Genomic DNA, 15,591 nt, shown 5'->3' with positions numbered 1-15,591 from the left:
CTAGGCTTGTACTCGTTAGAGTTTAGAAGAAATGAGGGGAGATCTCATTGAGACGTATAAGATGATGAATGGGATGGATAGGATAGAGGTGGAAAGACTCTTCCCGCTCAAAAAAGACAGTAGGACTAGGGGCACAGCCTCAAGATAAAGGGGGGGCAGTTCAGAACCGAGTTGAGGAGGAACTTCTTCACTCAAAGGGTGGTGAATCTCTGGAATTCTCTGCCCGTTGAAGTGGTGGAGGCTGCCTCGCTAAATATTTTTAAGATATTTTTAAGAAGCGGGTTGATGGGTTTTTGATAAGAGAGGGGATTAAGGGTTATGGGGAAGAGGGCGGGAAAGTGGAACTGAGCCACGACAGATCAGCCATGATCTTATTGAATGGCGGGGCAGGCTCGAAGGGCCAGATGGCCCACTCCTGCTCCTATTTCTTATGTTCTTATGTTCTTATCTTACTGAATGGTGGAGCAGGCTCAAGGGGCCGAATCCCTGCTCCCAATTGTGTCTCCCAGCTCTGCTCCTCCCACCAATCAGCAAGCTTCAAACACTCACCCAGAAAGGGAGGAATTGCATCCTCTACTCGAAAATATCTCAGTACTTCACAGACAGCGAAGTATTGCTGAGGTTTTGTGATGTCAGAAACACAGCAAGATCTCACTAAAGCTCCCCTGGCCTGACTGAAGTTGATTCATTGATCAGAACAACACGGAGAACCTCAAACACTGATAACACTTCAGCAGTTGAAGCATTTCAGACATTCTGAAGTCACCAAAGTGCTATATCAATGCAATTCAATTTATTCCTTCACTTCAGACAGTGCGGCGCTCCCTCAGCACTGACCCTCTGACAGTGCGGTGCTCCCTCAGCACTGACCCTCTGACAGTGCGCGCTCCCTCAGCACTGACCCTCTGACAGTGCGGCGCTCCCTCAGTACTGACCCTCTGACAGTGCGGCACTCCCTCAGTACTGACCCTCTGACAGTGCGGCGCTCCCTCAGCACTGATCCTCTGACAGTGCGGCACTCCCTCACTACTGACCCTCTGACAGTGCGGCACTCCTCAGTACCGACCCTCTGACAGTGCGGCACTCCCTCAGTACTGACCCTCTGACAGTGCAGCGCTCCCTCAGCACTGACCCTCTGACAGTGCAGCACTCCCTCAGCACTGACCCTGACAGTGCAGCACTCCCTCAGCACTGACCCTCTGACAGTGCGGCGCTCCCTCAGCACTGACCCTCTGACAGTGCGGCACTCCCTCAGCACTGATCCTCTGACAGTGCGGCACTCCCTCAGCACTGACCCTCTGACAGTGCGGCACTCCCTCAGCACTGACCCTCTGACAGTGCTGCACTCTCTCAGCACTGACCCTCTGACAGTGTGGCACTCCCTCAGCACTGACCCTCTGACAGTGCGGCACTCCCTCAGCACTGACCTCTGACAGTGCGGCGCTCCCTCAGCACTGACCCTCTGACAGTGCGGCGCTCCCTCAGCACTGACCCTCTGACAGTGCGGCGCTCTCTCAGCACCGACCCTCTGACAGTGCGGCGCTCCCTCAGCACCGACCCTCTGACAGTGCGGCACTCCCTCAGCACCGACCCTCTGACAGTGCGGCACTCCCTCAGCACCGACCCTCTGACAGTGCGGCACTCCCTCAGCACTGACCCTCTGACAGTGCGGCACTCCCTCAGCACTGACCCTCTGACAGTGCGGCACTCCCTCAGCACTGACCCTCTGACAGTGCGGCACTCCCTCAGCACTGACCCTCTGACAGTGCGGCACTCCCTCAGCACTGACCCTCTGACAGTGCGGCACTCCCTCAGCACTGACCCTCTGACAGTGCGGCACTCCCTCAGCACTGACCCTCTGACAGTGCGGCACTCCCTCAGCACTGACCCTCTGACAGTGCGGCACTCCCTCAGCACTGACCCTCTGACAGTGCGGCACTCCCTCAGCACTGACCCTCTGACAGTGCGGCACTCCCTCAGCACTGACCCTCTGACAGTGCGGCACTCCCTCAGCACTGACCCTCTGACAGTGCGGCACTCCCTCAGCACTGACCCTCTGACAGTGCGGCACTCCCTCAGCACTGACCCTCTGACAGTGCGGCACTCCCTCAGCACTGACCCTCTGACAGTGCGGCACTCCCTCAGCACTGACCCTCTGACAGTGCGGCACTCCCTCAGCACTGACCCTCTGACAGTGCGGCACTCCCTCAGCACTGACCCTCTGACAGTGCGGCGCTCCCTCAGCACTGACCCCTCTGACAGTGCGGCGCTCCCTCAGTACTGACCCTCTGACAGTGCGGCGCTCCCTCAGCACTGACCCTCTGACAGTGCGGCGCTCCCTCAGCACTGACCCTCTGACAGTGCGGCGCTCCCTCAGCACTGACCCTCTGACAGTGCGGCGCTCCCTCAGCACTGACCCTCTGACAGTGCGGCGCTCCCTCGGCACTGACCCTCTGACAGTGCGGCGCTCCCTCGGCACTGACCCTCTGACAGTGCGGCGCTCCCTCGGCACTGACCCTCTGACAGTGCGGCACTCCCTCGGCACCGACCCTCTGACAGTGTGGCGCTCCCTCAGCACCGACCCTCTGACAGTGCGGCACTCCCTCAGCACTGACCCTCTGACAGTGCGGCACTCCCTCAGCACTGACCCTCTGACAGTGCGGCACTCCCTCAGCACTGACCCTCTGACAGTGCGGCGCTCCCTCAGCACTGACCCTCTGACAGTGCGGCACTCCCTCAGGACTGACCCTCTGACAGTGCGGCACTCCCTCAGGACTGACCTCTGACAGTGCGGCGCTCCCTTGGCACTGACCCTCTGACAGTACGGCGCTCCCTCGGCACTGACCCTCTGACAGTGCGGCGCTCCCTCAGGACTGACCCTCTGACAGTGCGGCACTCCCTCAGCACTGACCCTGTGACAGTGCGGCGCTCCCTCGGCACTGACCCTGTGACAGTGCGGCGCTCCCTCGGCACTGACCCTCTGACAGTGCGGCACTCCCTCAGCACTGACCCTCTGACAGTGCGGCACTCCCTCAGCACCGACCCTCTGACAGTGCGGCACTCCCTCAGCACTGACCCTCTGACAGTGCGGCACTCCCTCAGCACTGACCCTCTGACAGTGCGGCACTCCCTCAGCACTGACCCTCTGACAGTGCGGCACTCCCTCAGCACTGACCCTCTGACAGTGCGGCACTCCCTCAGGAGCGCTGCCTGGGTTTTTTGCTCCGTGTTTGGGGTGAGACTCAAACCAGATGATACTGATTGTGAGGGGGACGAGAGTTCCCAGCGGGAAGGGTCCCGTGTCCCGGACTGTGACCCGTCTCCCTGCGACTGTAGCCCACCTGAGTCACTGTGTTACAGGGAGCTGTCCCCCCCCCCACCCCCGGCTGTTTGTTACCTGCACATTTCTTGCAGACCACCAGGCAGAGGTTGATGGAGGCCCACTCGGGCTTGGGGGTCCCGCAGTCGGCACAGTGAGTGTTCGACTCCACCGCCCAGATCCGCTCGGCAACCTCGTAGTTCGACAGGGCTTCGGCTGTGGATTCCCGCAGGGCTTCTACCCACTCCTCTTTCTCACTGTCCGTGTCTGCGACAAAACTGCGGCACAGACAGACAGAGAACCGTTAGCAGAGGTACATTGCTATAGCGCCTTTCACACGGAGAGGGGCTCACGCTGAGCATTGGGAGGGGGAATGGGGTTGGTGGGGTGGGGTGGGGGCTGCTGGGGGAGTAGAGAGGAGGCCACGTTCAGGATGGGGCCGGTGCAGGGGTGGGGAGGGGGCTGCATTGGTGAGGGGCTGTGTGGGGGCATGCAGAGAGGGGCTGTGTGTGGGGGGGGGGGGGGGGGGTGTACGTTCAGAGTGAGGGTGGGCTTTGGGGCGTGGGGAGTGCGGGTGCAGGAGTCGGACCGCGTGGGGAGGGGTGTGTGTTCAGGTAAGGGTGGGAGGTGCGGGGAGGGGCGGAGTGAGGGGTGGGGGAGCCCGCGGTGGGGGGTGGGGGGGTTTTGTACCTGAATGTTTTGTACGGCGTGGTGAGGTCGAAACCCCGCCTGTCGGCATCCTTCACCGTCGCGACATTCATTTCCACTGACGTGATCCCGATTCCCAATCTGTAATCCTGCAGTGGGGGGGGGGTCGGGGTCGGGGTCGGGGTCGGGGTGGGGGTGGGGGTGGGGGTGGGGGGGGTGCAGAGAAACATCACAGAGTGACAGAAATCACATTGTGGGGGTGAGCGAGCCAGGGAGGGGGGTCCGGGAGCGCGAGCCAGGGAGGGGGGGGGTCCGGGACCACGAGCCAGGGAGGGGGGGGGTCCGGGAGCGCGAGCCAGGGAGGGGGGGGGGGTCCGGGACCACGAGCCAGGGAGGGGGGGGTCCGGGACCGCGAGCCAGGGAGGGGGGGGTCCGGGACCGCGAGCCAGGGAGGGGGGGGGTCCGGGACCGCGAGCCAGGGAGGGGGGGGTCCGGGAGCGCGAGCCAGGGAGGGGGGGTCCGGGAGCGCGAGCCAGGGAAGGGGGTCTGGGAACCGCGAGCCAGGGAGGGGGGGTCCGGGAGCGCGAGCCAGGGAGGGGGGGTCCGGGACCGCGAGCCAGGGAGGGGGGGTCCGGGAGCGCGAGCCAGGGAGGGGGGTCCAGGAGCGCGAGCCAGGGAAGGGGGGTCCGGGAGCGCGAGCCAGGGAGGGGGGTCCGGGGCGCGAGCCAGGGAAGGGGGGGTCCGGGAGCACGAGCCAGGGAAGGGGGGTCCGGGGCACGAGCCAGGGAAGGGGGTCCGGGAGCGCGAACCAGGGAAGGGGGTCCGGGAACGCGAGCCAGGGAAGGGGGTCCGGGAGCGCGAACCAGGGAAGGGGGTCCGGGAACGCGAGCCAGGGAAGGGGGTCCGGGAACGCGAGCCAGGGAGGGGGGGTCCGGGAGCGTGAGCCAGGGAGGGGGGTCCGGGGCGCGAGCCAGGGAGGGGGGGTCCGGGAGCGCGAGCCAGGGAGGGGGGTCCAGGAGCGCGAGCCAGGGGAGGGGGGTCCGGGAGCGCGAGCCAGGGGAGGGGGGTCCGGGAGCGCGAGCCAGGGGAGGGGGGTCCGGGAGCGCGAGCCAGGGGAGGGGGGTCCGGGGAGCGCGAGCCAGGGGAGGGGGGTCCGGGAGCGCGAGCCAGGGGAGGGGGGTCCGGAGTCTGATGCAGCCTCTAAGATCCAGCCCTCAGAACTCGGGATGTTTCGAAGCTTCGAGTCACAGCACCTGGATAATTTCAGCGTCTGAGGGGCTTCCACTGTCTGCTCAAACCAGGAGGCAGTCATCACGTGCTAACAACACTGGGCCAGTAATCCAGGGGCCCAGGATAATGTCCCAGGGACAGGGGTTCAAATCCCACCACGGGAGCTAGTGGAATTTAATTCCAGTTAGACAGAGTCAGTGGATGGTTCCTTCCTACTTTCACTGCTCAAATGCTTCATCAGTTTTTAGTTGCTTCACCCTATTGAACACTTCCTTTTTCCTTTTGACTAAGTTTACAATCTCCCTGGTCATCCGTGGTTCCTGAATCCTGCCTTTCTATCCAGCTGTGCAGACCTCCCCCACCCCCCCAGCAGTGCAGCGTGCCCCCCTGGCAGTGCGGCACTCCCACCCCCCCTGACAGTGCGGCACTCCCACCCCCCTGGCAGTGCGGCACTCCCACCCCCCCTGGCAGTGCGGCACTCCCACCCCCCCGGCAGTGCGGCACTCCCACCCCCCCTGGCAGTGCGGCACTCCCCCGACCCTGCACTGGATCCTGAGTTCAGGTGTTTGAACAGGAGTTTGAAGCACAGCGTTCCGTCTACAGGGGGACGGAGAACGTTACCCAGCCCAGGGGGAGATTCAGATTTAATAGCAACTTTCAAAAAGGAATTGGATGAAATAAACTCGCAGGGGGAAGGTTTGCAGGGCGATGGGGAGAGAGCAAGGGGAGTGGGTTCTGCAAAGAGCTAGCACAGGGATGATGAACAGAGTGGTCTCCTGGACAATTAACATTCAAATAACCCCTACTGCAGCATGATTGGCTCTTTACAAACTGATGGGTGTTAAGGGAAGACAGACAATACTCACCTCTTCGTTCTTATACAGCCACACCTTATCCCCACGGATTGACACGTAGATCTTGTGCCGTGAGGTCCGGATCTCCAGGTATCCGGATTTTGGCCCCGTTTCCAGAAGGCTGTCCCGGAGGAAATAATCGGAAACACGGGCCATCGGCAGGTCGTCCTTGTCCCTCTTCTCCTCCACGGTTTGCTGGATGACCCGCACCCAACTGTTCCGTTCTCCTGCCAGAGACAACATCCCAGAGTCAGGGATCAGCTCAACACCCGGCCCTCAACACAGCTCCCCCTCAACACAGCTCCCCCTCAACACAGCTCCCCTCAACACAGCTCCCCTCAACTCCCCCTCCCTCCACCAACACAGCTCCCCCTCAACTCCCCTCCCCCCCCCAACACAGCTCCCCTCAACTCCCCCTCCCTCAACACAGCTCCCCCTCAACTCCCCCTCCCTCCCTCAACACAGCTCCCCTCAACTCCCCTCCCCCCTCAACACAGCTCCCCCTCAACTCCCCCTCCCTCCCTCAACACAGCTCCCCCTCAACTCCCCCCCCCCTCAACACAGCTCCCCCTCAACTCCCCCTCCCTCCCTCAACACAGCTCCCCCTCAACTCCCCCTCCCTCCCTCAACACAGCTCCCCCTCAACACAGCTCCCCCTCAACTCCCCCTCCCCCCCTCAACACAGCTCCCCCTCAACTCCCCCTCCCTCCCTCAACACAGCTCCCCTCCTCCCCCTCGACAGTGACACTGGTACACAAGCGGGTGCCACAGCGGGAGGTCATTACCAGAGTGTCCAGTGGGCAGTGCCAGCTGGGTACTGCCTGACCATGCGCCCCATCACCCAGGGGCTTCAGTGACCTCCAAGACCCTCAGTGTAACCGTCGTGCCAGCCTTCCGCTGGCGGGGACCAGCAGTGATTTGTGCCCTTGTGAGGTCCCGGCAGAGAGACGGGAACATTCCGGGACGAGGAGGGAGGAACGGTCGCCTTCCAAACTCGCCAGCGAGCTGGAAATCCCAGTCACTCTCGCGCCAATCAGCCTCGCGGCATTTCTGATTCAGTCCAGCTCAGTAGAAAGGGACCGGGGCGACTGCAAACCCGTTTACGCCGGGCACCAACCCATCTTCCAGAACACACGCCACCTTCCCGGATCGCACAACCCGTGCCAGGCTCAGAGAGGTGGGAAAAATCGCCAGATCTCTGGACAGAGCAAAGCCGAGAGATTCCCAATCCAATCCCGTCCACTCCACCCCCTCCCCGGTAAAGTCCACCAAAACCCGGGAGAACCTCTCCGGACTCACCGTCACTTTCCGCCCGGAACACAAAGGTTCGGTTCGATGTAATGACCTCAAACTTCTGATCACCGACAGTTGAGACTTGGGTGATGGATTTTACGGAGATGACTCGCTTGGAATAAACTTCCTGCAAATCAGAGGACGGGGAACGAAAGGGGAAACGTTAGCCACAAAATCGTTTCAAAGGCCGGTGAACCAAAGCGAAACGTTTCTCCCCCAGCAACGAGGAACTTAAGTTTTGTGGATAGAGCACGGTGGCAAACACTCGCAACGCCAAGGACCTGGGTTCGATTCCCGGCTCGGGTCACTGCCTGTGAGGGGTCAGCACATTCTCCCCCGTGTCTGCGGGGTTTCTCTGAATGCTCTAGTTTCCTCCCATTGACCAAAGATGTACAGGTTAAGTGCATTGGCCACGCTAAATTCTCCCTCGGTGTACCCGAACAGGCGCAGGGGTGTGGCAACTAGGGGATTGTCACACTAACTCCGTTGCAGTGTTAATGTAAGCCTACTTGTGATACTAATAAATAAATTTAAAACTTCCCTTTTGTATCATCAAATAAATTTAGCTTTTCAGTTCCCTCATCCAAACCATTGATATAGATAGTAAATGTCTGAGGTGCCAGCACCGATCCCTGTGCCATTCTACTCATGCTAATCCAGAAATAACCCATTTATCTCTGCTCTCAGTCTCCTCTTTGCAGCCAATCCTCTATCCATGAGAATATACAGCCTCCACACAATCTACCAGCTTCCCTTAAATCCACACAGCTTGTTGCTTCCTCAAAGAATTCTTAACAAATCAGTCAAACACAATTTCCCTTTCACAAAACCATGTTGACAACAGTCAGGACAAACACAAAATTTGCATCTGACCCTTCTGCTATTCTCCCCGTTTCTCTACTCCCGCTCTGCGGCTAACCTGAGTTACTCTTTTCTACCGCAAAATACTCACAGAAACACTCCCTCGCAGTTTTTGTATTTCTAGCTCTTTCTCTCCTCATCTGATTTCTCCCTCACGATGTATTTTAACCATTATTTCCAATCTTTGATCTATCTCACAGGATTCCAGACGTACGTGGGATTTAATGGGATTGAGGGTTATAGATAGGCCTGGTAGGTAGGGATATGATCGGTGCAACTTGTGGGCCGAAGGGCCTGTTTGTGCTGTAGCGTTCTATGTTCTATGCGGTCTCACCAAAACCCTGTAGCAAAGCTGCTTTATCCTTCGCTCCACTCCCCTCACAGTGAAGGCCAACAGGCCATTTGCCTTCCTATTTATTTGCTGTACCTGCATGGTAACTTACCAGGTTCCTCATAGACACACACACACACACACACACACACACACACACACACACACACACACACACACACACACACACACACACACTCCCTGAACATCAACACTGAGTAGCTTCAAGCTTTTTGACAAACATTCTGTTTTTATGTCAAGAGTGAGTAATCTCGCACTTCCCTACATTAAACTCCATTAGCCACCTTATTACCAATTCACTTAACCTGTCCACATCTCTGTACAGGTTTTTGTATCCTTCTCACAGCTTACATTCCAAGCTAGCTTCAGTAGCATCAGCAAACGCAGATACATTACTTGTGGTCCCTTTGCCCGAGCCGTTAATATTGACAGTAAACAGTTGATGCTCCAATATGGATACTTCCTCATCACACCTTGGAAATGCCCCATTAATCCCTAAACCTCGTCTATTAACCAATCCTCTATCCATTTCCACCAGACCCTATTAATCTTTCGAGTGGCACAACATTAAACGCCTTTTGGAAATCCAGGTGCACTACATCTAGTGTTTCCCCTTTATCTAACCTACTCATTACAGGCACAAAAATTTCAAATTATTTAGTCAAGTTAGTAAATCTATATGGATGGGTGGCACGGTGGTTAGCATTACTGCCTCACAGCTTAAGGGACCCGGGTTCGATTCCCAGTCATTGTCTGCGTGGAGTTTGCATATTCTCCCCGTGTCTGCGTGGGTTTCATCTGGGTGCTCCGGTTTCCTCCCACAGACCAAAGGTATGCAGGTTAGGTGGATTGGCTATGCTAAATTACCCCTTAGTGTCCTGGGATGTGTAGGTTGGAGGGATTAACTGGGTAAATGTATGGGTTTGTGGGGATAGGGCCTGGGTGGGATTGTATGACCTCCTTCTGCACTATCTGATTTCCACGATTCTATATTTTTGTCTGAAGCTGAGAGATAGGGTCTCGAGTCCACTGGCTGAGTGTGGCAGAGACAGATTCAATACAGGAGGGAGAGGCAATGGCGCAGTGGTATTATCGCTAGATTATTAATCCAGAAACTCAGCTAATGTTCTGGGGATCCGGGTTCGAATCCCACCACAGCAGATGGTGGAATTTGAATTCAATAAAAAATAACTGGAATTAAGAATCTACTGATGACCATGAAACCACTGGAAAAACCCAACTGATTCACTAATGTCCTTTAGGGAAGGAAATCTGCCATCCTTACCCGGTCTGGCCTACATGTGACTCCAGAGCCACAGCAATGTGGATGATTCCCAACTGCCCTCCAAGGGCAACTAGGGGCAGGCAAGAAATGTTGGCCCGGCCAGCGATGCCCATGTCCCACAAATGAATTAAAAAATTGGAGGTTTTCAAGAAGAAACTGGGGATTATTGAAGACAGGTACAGGTCTGTAGGGGAACGGGACTGGGTGACTTGCTCTTGCAGGGAACCAACACTAATACGATGGGCAGAATGGACTCCTTCTGTGCTGTAAGCATTCTACGATTCCAGGGAGCGGAGAGTTAGGAATGAGGGGGACGAGGCTGGAGAAAGAAGGTGGGAATTATGAAGGGCTCGGATAGAATAATTAAGGATAAACCATTTGAGTGGCAGGCAGTGTCAGTAAGCAGAAGGACACCAATTTAAAATACACTTGTTCACAAAAGAATCAGGGGGGACACAAAGGAGCTTTGTACGTTTACACAGGAAGTGTTGTGATCTGGAATGTACTGCCCAGGATGGTGGTGGAAGCTGATTAACCTTCGAAAGGAGTTGGATAAATACATGAAAGGGAAATGTTTGGAGAAATGGCAAAAGGGGAAATGAGGCTAATCAAGACAGATCTTTCAGAGGGCTAGTACTGGCATGGTGGGCAAATGGCCTCCTTCTGTGCTGTAAAGGTCCATGATTCAGTCCACGGTGCGACTCCCACTCAGGACTTCAGACTCACCTTGTCATTCTCAAAGTATCTCAGGTAGTCAGGGTCCAGTCTGACAAATCGCCGCTGGTAAATGTAGGAACTGTGGTTTGGACAGAGAGAGACAGAGAGGGAGACATCAGAGAGCAGTGACTGTTGGAGGTTAAATATCTCTGGGGTGTAATTCACTCTTCACATCAACCTGAGAACTTTGTCACAAAAACCCCTCCTCTTTACTGAACATCAGCCACAACCCACAGAGGCAGGGGCTACACTGCAGACAGTGAAATACCCCCTCCCACCCCCACCGCACACCTACACCTTCCACCCTTCCCCCTCACCCACAAATACCCCCCTCACCCACACTCCCCTCACCCACACATAACCCCCTCACCCACAAATACCCCCCTCACCCACAAATACCCCCCTCACCCACAAATACCCCCCTCACCCACACTCCCCACACCCACACATACCCCCTCACCCACACTCACCACACCCACATATACCCCCTCACCCACACTCACCACACCCACAAATACCCCCCTCACCCACACCACACCCACAAATACCCCCCTCACCCACACCACACCCACAAATACCCCCCCTCACCCACTCACCACACCCACAAATACCCCCCTCACCCACTCACCACACCCACAAATACCCCCCTCACCCACACTCACCACACCCACACTCACCACACCCACAAATACCCCCCTCACCCACACTCACCACACCCACAAATACCCCCCTCACCCACACTCACCACACCCACAAATACCCCCCTCACCCACACTCACCACACCCACAAATACCCCCCTCACCCACACTCACCACACCCACAAATACCCCCCTCACCCACACTCACCACACCCACAAATACCCCCCTCACCCACACTCACCACACCCACAAATACCCCCCTCACCCACACTCACCACACCCACAAATACCCCCCTCACCCACACTCACCACACCCACAAATACCCCCCTCACCCACACTCACCACACCCACATCTCCCCACCCACATATACCCCCTCACCCACACACACCACACCCACCACACCCACAAATACCCCCCTCACCCACACTCACCACACCCACACATAACCCCCTCACCCACACAGTCCCACTCGTCCTTCACTGACACACATTCTCACATCCGCTCATCCACATCTCCCCTCAGCTCCACATGTCCCTATACCCGCACCCCATCACACTCACTCCCACTCCCTCCTGGATCCCCCTCACTCACAGACCCTCACCCACACACAACCCCACATCTCTACGTCTCCTTCCCCCTTACCCTCTCACCATCCTTCACCTCAACCCTCCCCACATCAAACCGCTCCCCCCTAAACCCACCCACATCATCCCAAATCCACCCGCACCCCTCACCCACCCAGGCTGAATCTCCTCCTGTCCCCTTCCACATTCCCTAACCCACTCCCCCCCAATACCACCCCCATTACAGAGACGCCCACACACCCCCTGTACTGGGGGAGGAGGAAGGGGGGGTAACTATCTCCCTGTGTCGGGAATGCAGGGGGTTTGTGAGGGGTTAAATACACACACACAGGCAGCCTCGGGCACAGCGCAGACAACCCACAGTCATTGTTCACAGATTAAAGTCACGTGGAATGATCGCCAACATTTCCCAGACACAGAACAGGAGATCTTGTTTCAAAATTCAAATCGGAAGGAAAACAAAAGCCCCCTTTTAAAGGGAGTTTACCATCCAGAACCCTGTTTTATTGCAAAAGGAAGGGTTACAATGAGGTGGAATTAATCTTACTGACCTATGAAGAGAGATTGTGTAGACTGGGTCTGTACTCGTTGGAGTTTAGAAGGATGAGGGGGGATCTTATAGAGATGTATAAGATGATGAAAGGGATGGATAGGGTAGAGGTAGAGAGATTCTTCCCGCTTAGAAAGGACAGCAGGACTAGAGGGCACAGCCTCAAGATAAGGGGGGTGCAGTTTAGATCGGAGTTGAGGAGGAACTTCTTCACTCAAAGGGTGGTGAATCTCTGGAATTCTCTGCCTGTTGAAGTGGTGGAGGCTGCCTCGCTAAATATATTTAAGTCACGGGTAGATAAGTTTCTGATAGACAAGGGAATTAAGGGTTATGGGGAGAAAGCGGGAATGTGGAACTGATCCACTTCAGATCAGCCATGATCTTATTGAATGGCGGGTCAGGCTCGAAGGGCTAGATGGCCGACTCCTGCTCCTATTTCCTATGTTCTTATGTTCTTTGTGGTGGTGGTTAGCACTGCTGCCTCACTGCACCAGGGACCCAGGTTCAATCCCTGGCTTGGGTCACTGTCTGTGTGGAGTTTGCACATTCTCCCCGTGTCTGCATGGGTTTCCTCCGGGTGCTCCAGTTTCCTCCCACAATCTGAAAGACATACTGGTTAGGTGCATTGGCCGTGCTAAATTGCCCCTTAGTGTCCAAAGTGGGAGGCATGCTGGCACAGTGGTCAGCACTGTTGCCTCACAGCATCAGGAACCCGGGTTCAATTCCCGGCTCAGGTCACTGCCTGTGCAGATTCTGCACATTCTCCCCGTGTCCGTGTGGGTTTCCGAAAGACAGGCTGGTTAGGTGAATTGGCCATGCTAAATTCTCCCTCGGTGTACCCGAACGGGCGCCAGAGTGTGACGACTAGGGGATTTTCACAGTAACTTCATTGCAGTGTGAATGTTAGCCTATTTTTAACTAATAAATAAACTTTGAAGGTGTGTGGGTTCGGTGTATTGGCCGTGGTGAATGTGTGGGGTTACAGGGATGGGGCTGAGGGGAGGGCTTGGATGGGGATGCTCTTTTGAAGAGTTAGTACAGACTCGAGGGGCGGGATGGCCTCTTCCTGCACTGTAGGGAATCGATGGCTCTACATAAGGTTTTGATAGAGCAGATAAGGAGAAAGTGGCATGGGGTATCGGTAACCAGAGGGACACAGATTGAAGGGGATTGGAAAAAGAACCAGAAGGGAGAGACACAAATCTCATTATCTTTTAAACATGTGATGATCACATGGGACATGATAGGATTGAGGGTTATAGGTAACCCGAGTAGGTAGGGACATCATCGGCGCAACTTGTGGGCCGAAGGGCCTGTTTGTGCTGTAGTTTCCCTATGTTCTATGATCTGGCAGATGCTGCCTGAACAGGTGGTGGAAGCAGATTCAATAATAACTTTCCAAAGGCGACCGGGGTAATTATTGGAAAGGAGAGTGTCGCATGGATATCGGGGGGGTTGGTGGTGCAGGGGAGGGGAAGGTGGGAGAGCTCTTGCAATGAGCCAGCATGGGGACAACGGGATGAATGGCCTCGGTAAGATTCTATTCTACACACCCCCTGAGCATGCAAGACTGACCCCGTCACCAACATCAGCCGCCTCGGGATTCTATCACACCACACGATATGCCAAAGTCTTCACCCACCAACCAAAAAAAAACTACCACAGCAGGAAGAAAACCAAAAATAAAAGTTACATTGCTTTGAAAAAAATAATCAGAAGCCAAACACAAGTCAGGCAGTGAACATTGCATTCCAGCAGACCTGAAGATGTTTCCCGTAGAGAAATAATTCAAACCCAATAGCCTGGAGGAAAGAGAACATTCCGGAATTCAGACGGTTCAGATTTAGCTGCCAACTGGAATAGACCCTGTTTCTCATCAAGACTCCTTCCTGATTCTTCCAGCTGGTCACGCAAGAGGAAGTTAATCAGTGCGTTCAGTGAGTCACGCACCCGCAGTGACAGCAATGAAGCAATACTCATTTCATTAACACACCGATAGAAGCACATTAACATCAGCATGGAGGAGCTAGACAGTAAACGGTAGAATACTGACAGGCAGAGGGACCTGGGCGTACAGGTACACAGGTCACTGAAAGTGGCAAAGCAGGTGGAGGAGGTAGGGAAGAGGGCGCACGGCATGTTTGCCTTCGTCGGGCAGGGCACTGAGTTTAAAAACTGGCAGGTCATGCCACAGCTGTCCAGAGCCTCACCTGGGCCTCATTTAAAATACACTGTTCCATTCTGCTCGCCGCTCTCCCAGAAGGATGTGAAGGCTTTGGAGAGGGTAGAGAAAGGATTTACCAGGATGTTGCCCCTGGTATGGAGGGCATTAGCTACGAGGAGAGGTTGGAGAAAGTCGGATTATTCTCACTGGAACAGTAAGAGGTCGAGGGGTGACCTGATAGAGGTTTACAAGATTATGGGAGGCATGGACAGAGTGGATAGTCAGAAGCTTTTTCCCAGGGTGGAAGAGTCAATTACTCGGGGCTCAGGTTTAAGGTGCGAGGGGAAAAGTTTAGAGGAGATGGACGAGACAAGTTTTTCTTTACACAGAGGGTGGTGAATGTCTGGAACTCGCTGCCCGGGGAGGTGCTGGGAGCAGGTATGATTGTGAAATTAAAGGGGCAACGAGACAAATACATGAATAAAACGGGAATGGAAGGATACAGACTCTGGAAGTGCGTACGGTTTTAGTTCAGGCAGGCATCATGATTGGTGCAGGTTTGGAGGCGCAGAAGGACCTGTTCCTGTGCTGTACAGTTCTTTGTTCCTGTTCTTGAGACAGAGGAGGCCATTCAGGCCCTCAGGCATGCTCTGACATTCAGTGAGATCAATGGTTGGGGCTCCTGTCTGAATCGTACCATCCCCACAGTCCCTCAATTCACATCTGTCAATCTCAAACTTAATCAAATCATTGTTTATCCTTATATCCCTGAGAGGCTAACGTTCTCTCTGTCCCAGTCTTAAAGATATTCAGCAATGGAGCATTCACAATCTCCCTGTATCCTTCCATTCCCACACCCCCATGTACACTCTCCCCTATCACTGAGTCTACCCCCCCATTCCCCCTCCCACACCCCCATGTACACTCTCCCCTCTCACTGACTCTACCCCCCCATTCCCCCTCCCACACCCCCATGTACACTCTCCCCTATCACTGACTCTACCCCCCCATTCCCCCTCCCACACCCCCATGTACACTCTCCCCTCTCACTGACTCTACCCCCCCATTCCCCCTCCCACACCCCCATGTACA

At 55.7% G+C, this 15,591-nt stretch overlaps 1 protein-coding gene across 1 annotated transcript in view; it reads right to left on the bottom strand.

Annotated features, from left to right (window-relative positions):
* Positions 1–3,397: 3,397 nt before the first annotated feature.
* Positions 3,398–15,591, bottom strand: part of LOC145340138 (arf-GAP with Rho-GAP domain, ANK repeat and PH domain-containing protein 1-like) — a gene marked incomplete at its 3' end in the record, with an annotated part of 57,090 nt that continues 44,896 nt past the window's right edge. Inside the window, exons 6-10 of the mRNA XM_080184565.1 lie at positions 10,569–10,638; positions 7,351–7,471; positions 6,064–6,278; positions 4,010–4,116; positions 3,398–3,597 (exon numbers count right to left, since the gene is read on the bottom strand). Coding sequence (XP_080040691.1) covers positions 3,398–3,597; positions 4,010–4,116; positions 6,064–6,278; positions 7,351–7,471; positions 10,569–10,638 — 713 coding nt within the window. The remainder of the gene's footprint in view (positions 3,598–4,009; positions 4,117–6,063; positions 6,279–7,350; positions 7,472–10,568; positions 10,639–15,591) is intronic.

This window comes from Carcharhinus amblyrhynchos, unplaced genomic scaffold, assembly GCF_965287045.1.
Source record: "Carcharhinus amblyrhynchos unplaced genomic scaffold, sCarAmb.v2.hapA scaffold_799, whole genome shotgun sequence".
NCBI classification, from domain to species: domain Eukaryota; kingdom Metazoa; phylum Chordata; class Chondrichthyes; order Carcharhiniformes; family Carcharhinidae; genus Carcharhinus; species Carcharhinus amblyrhynchos.
This window is presented reverse-complemented; position numbering and strand designations above follow the sequence as displayed.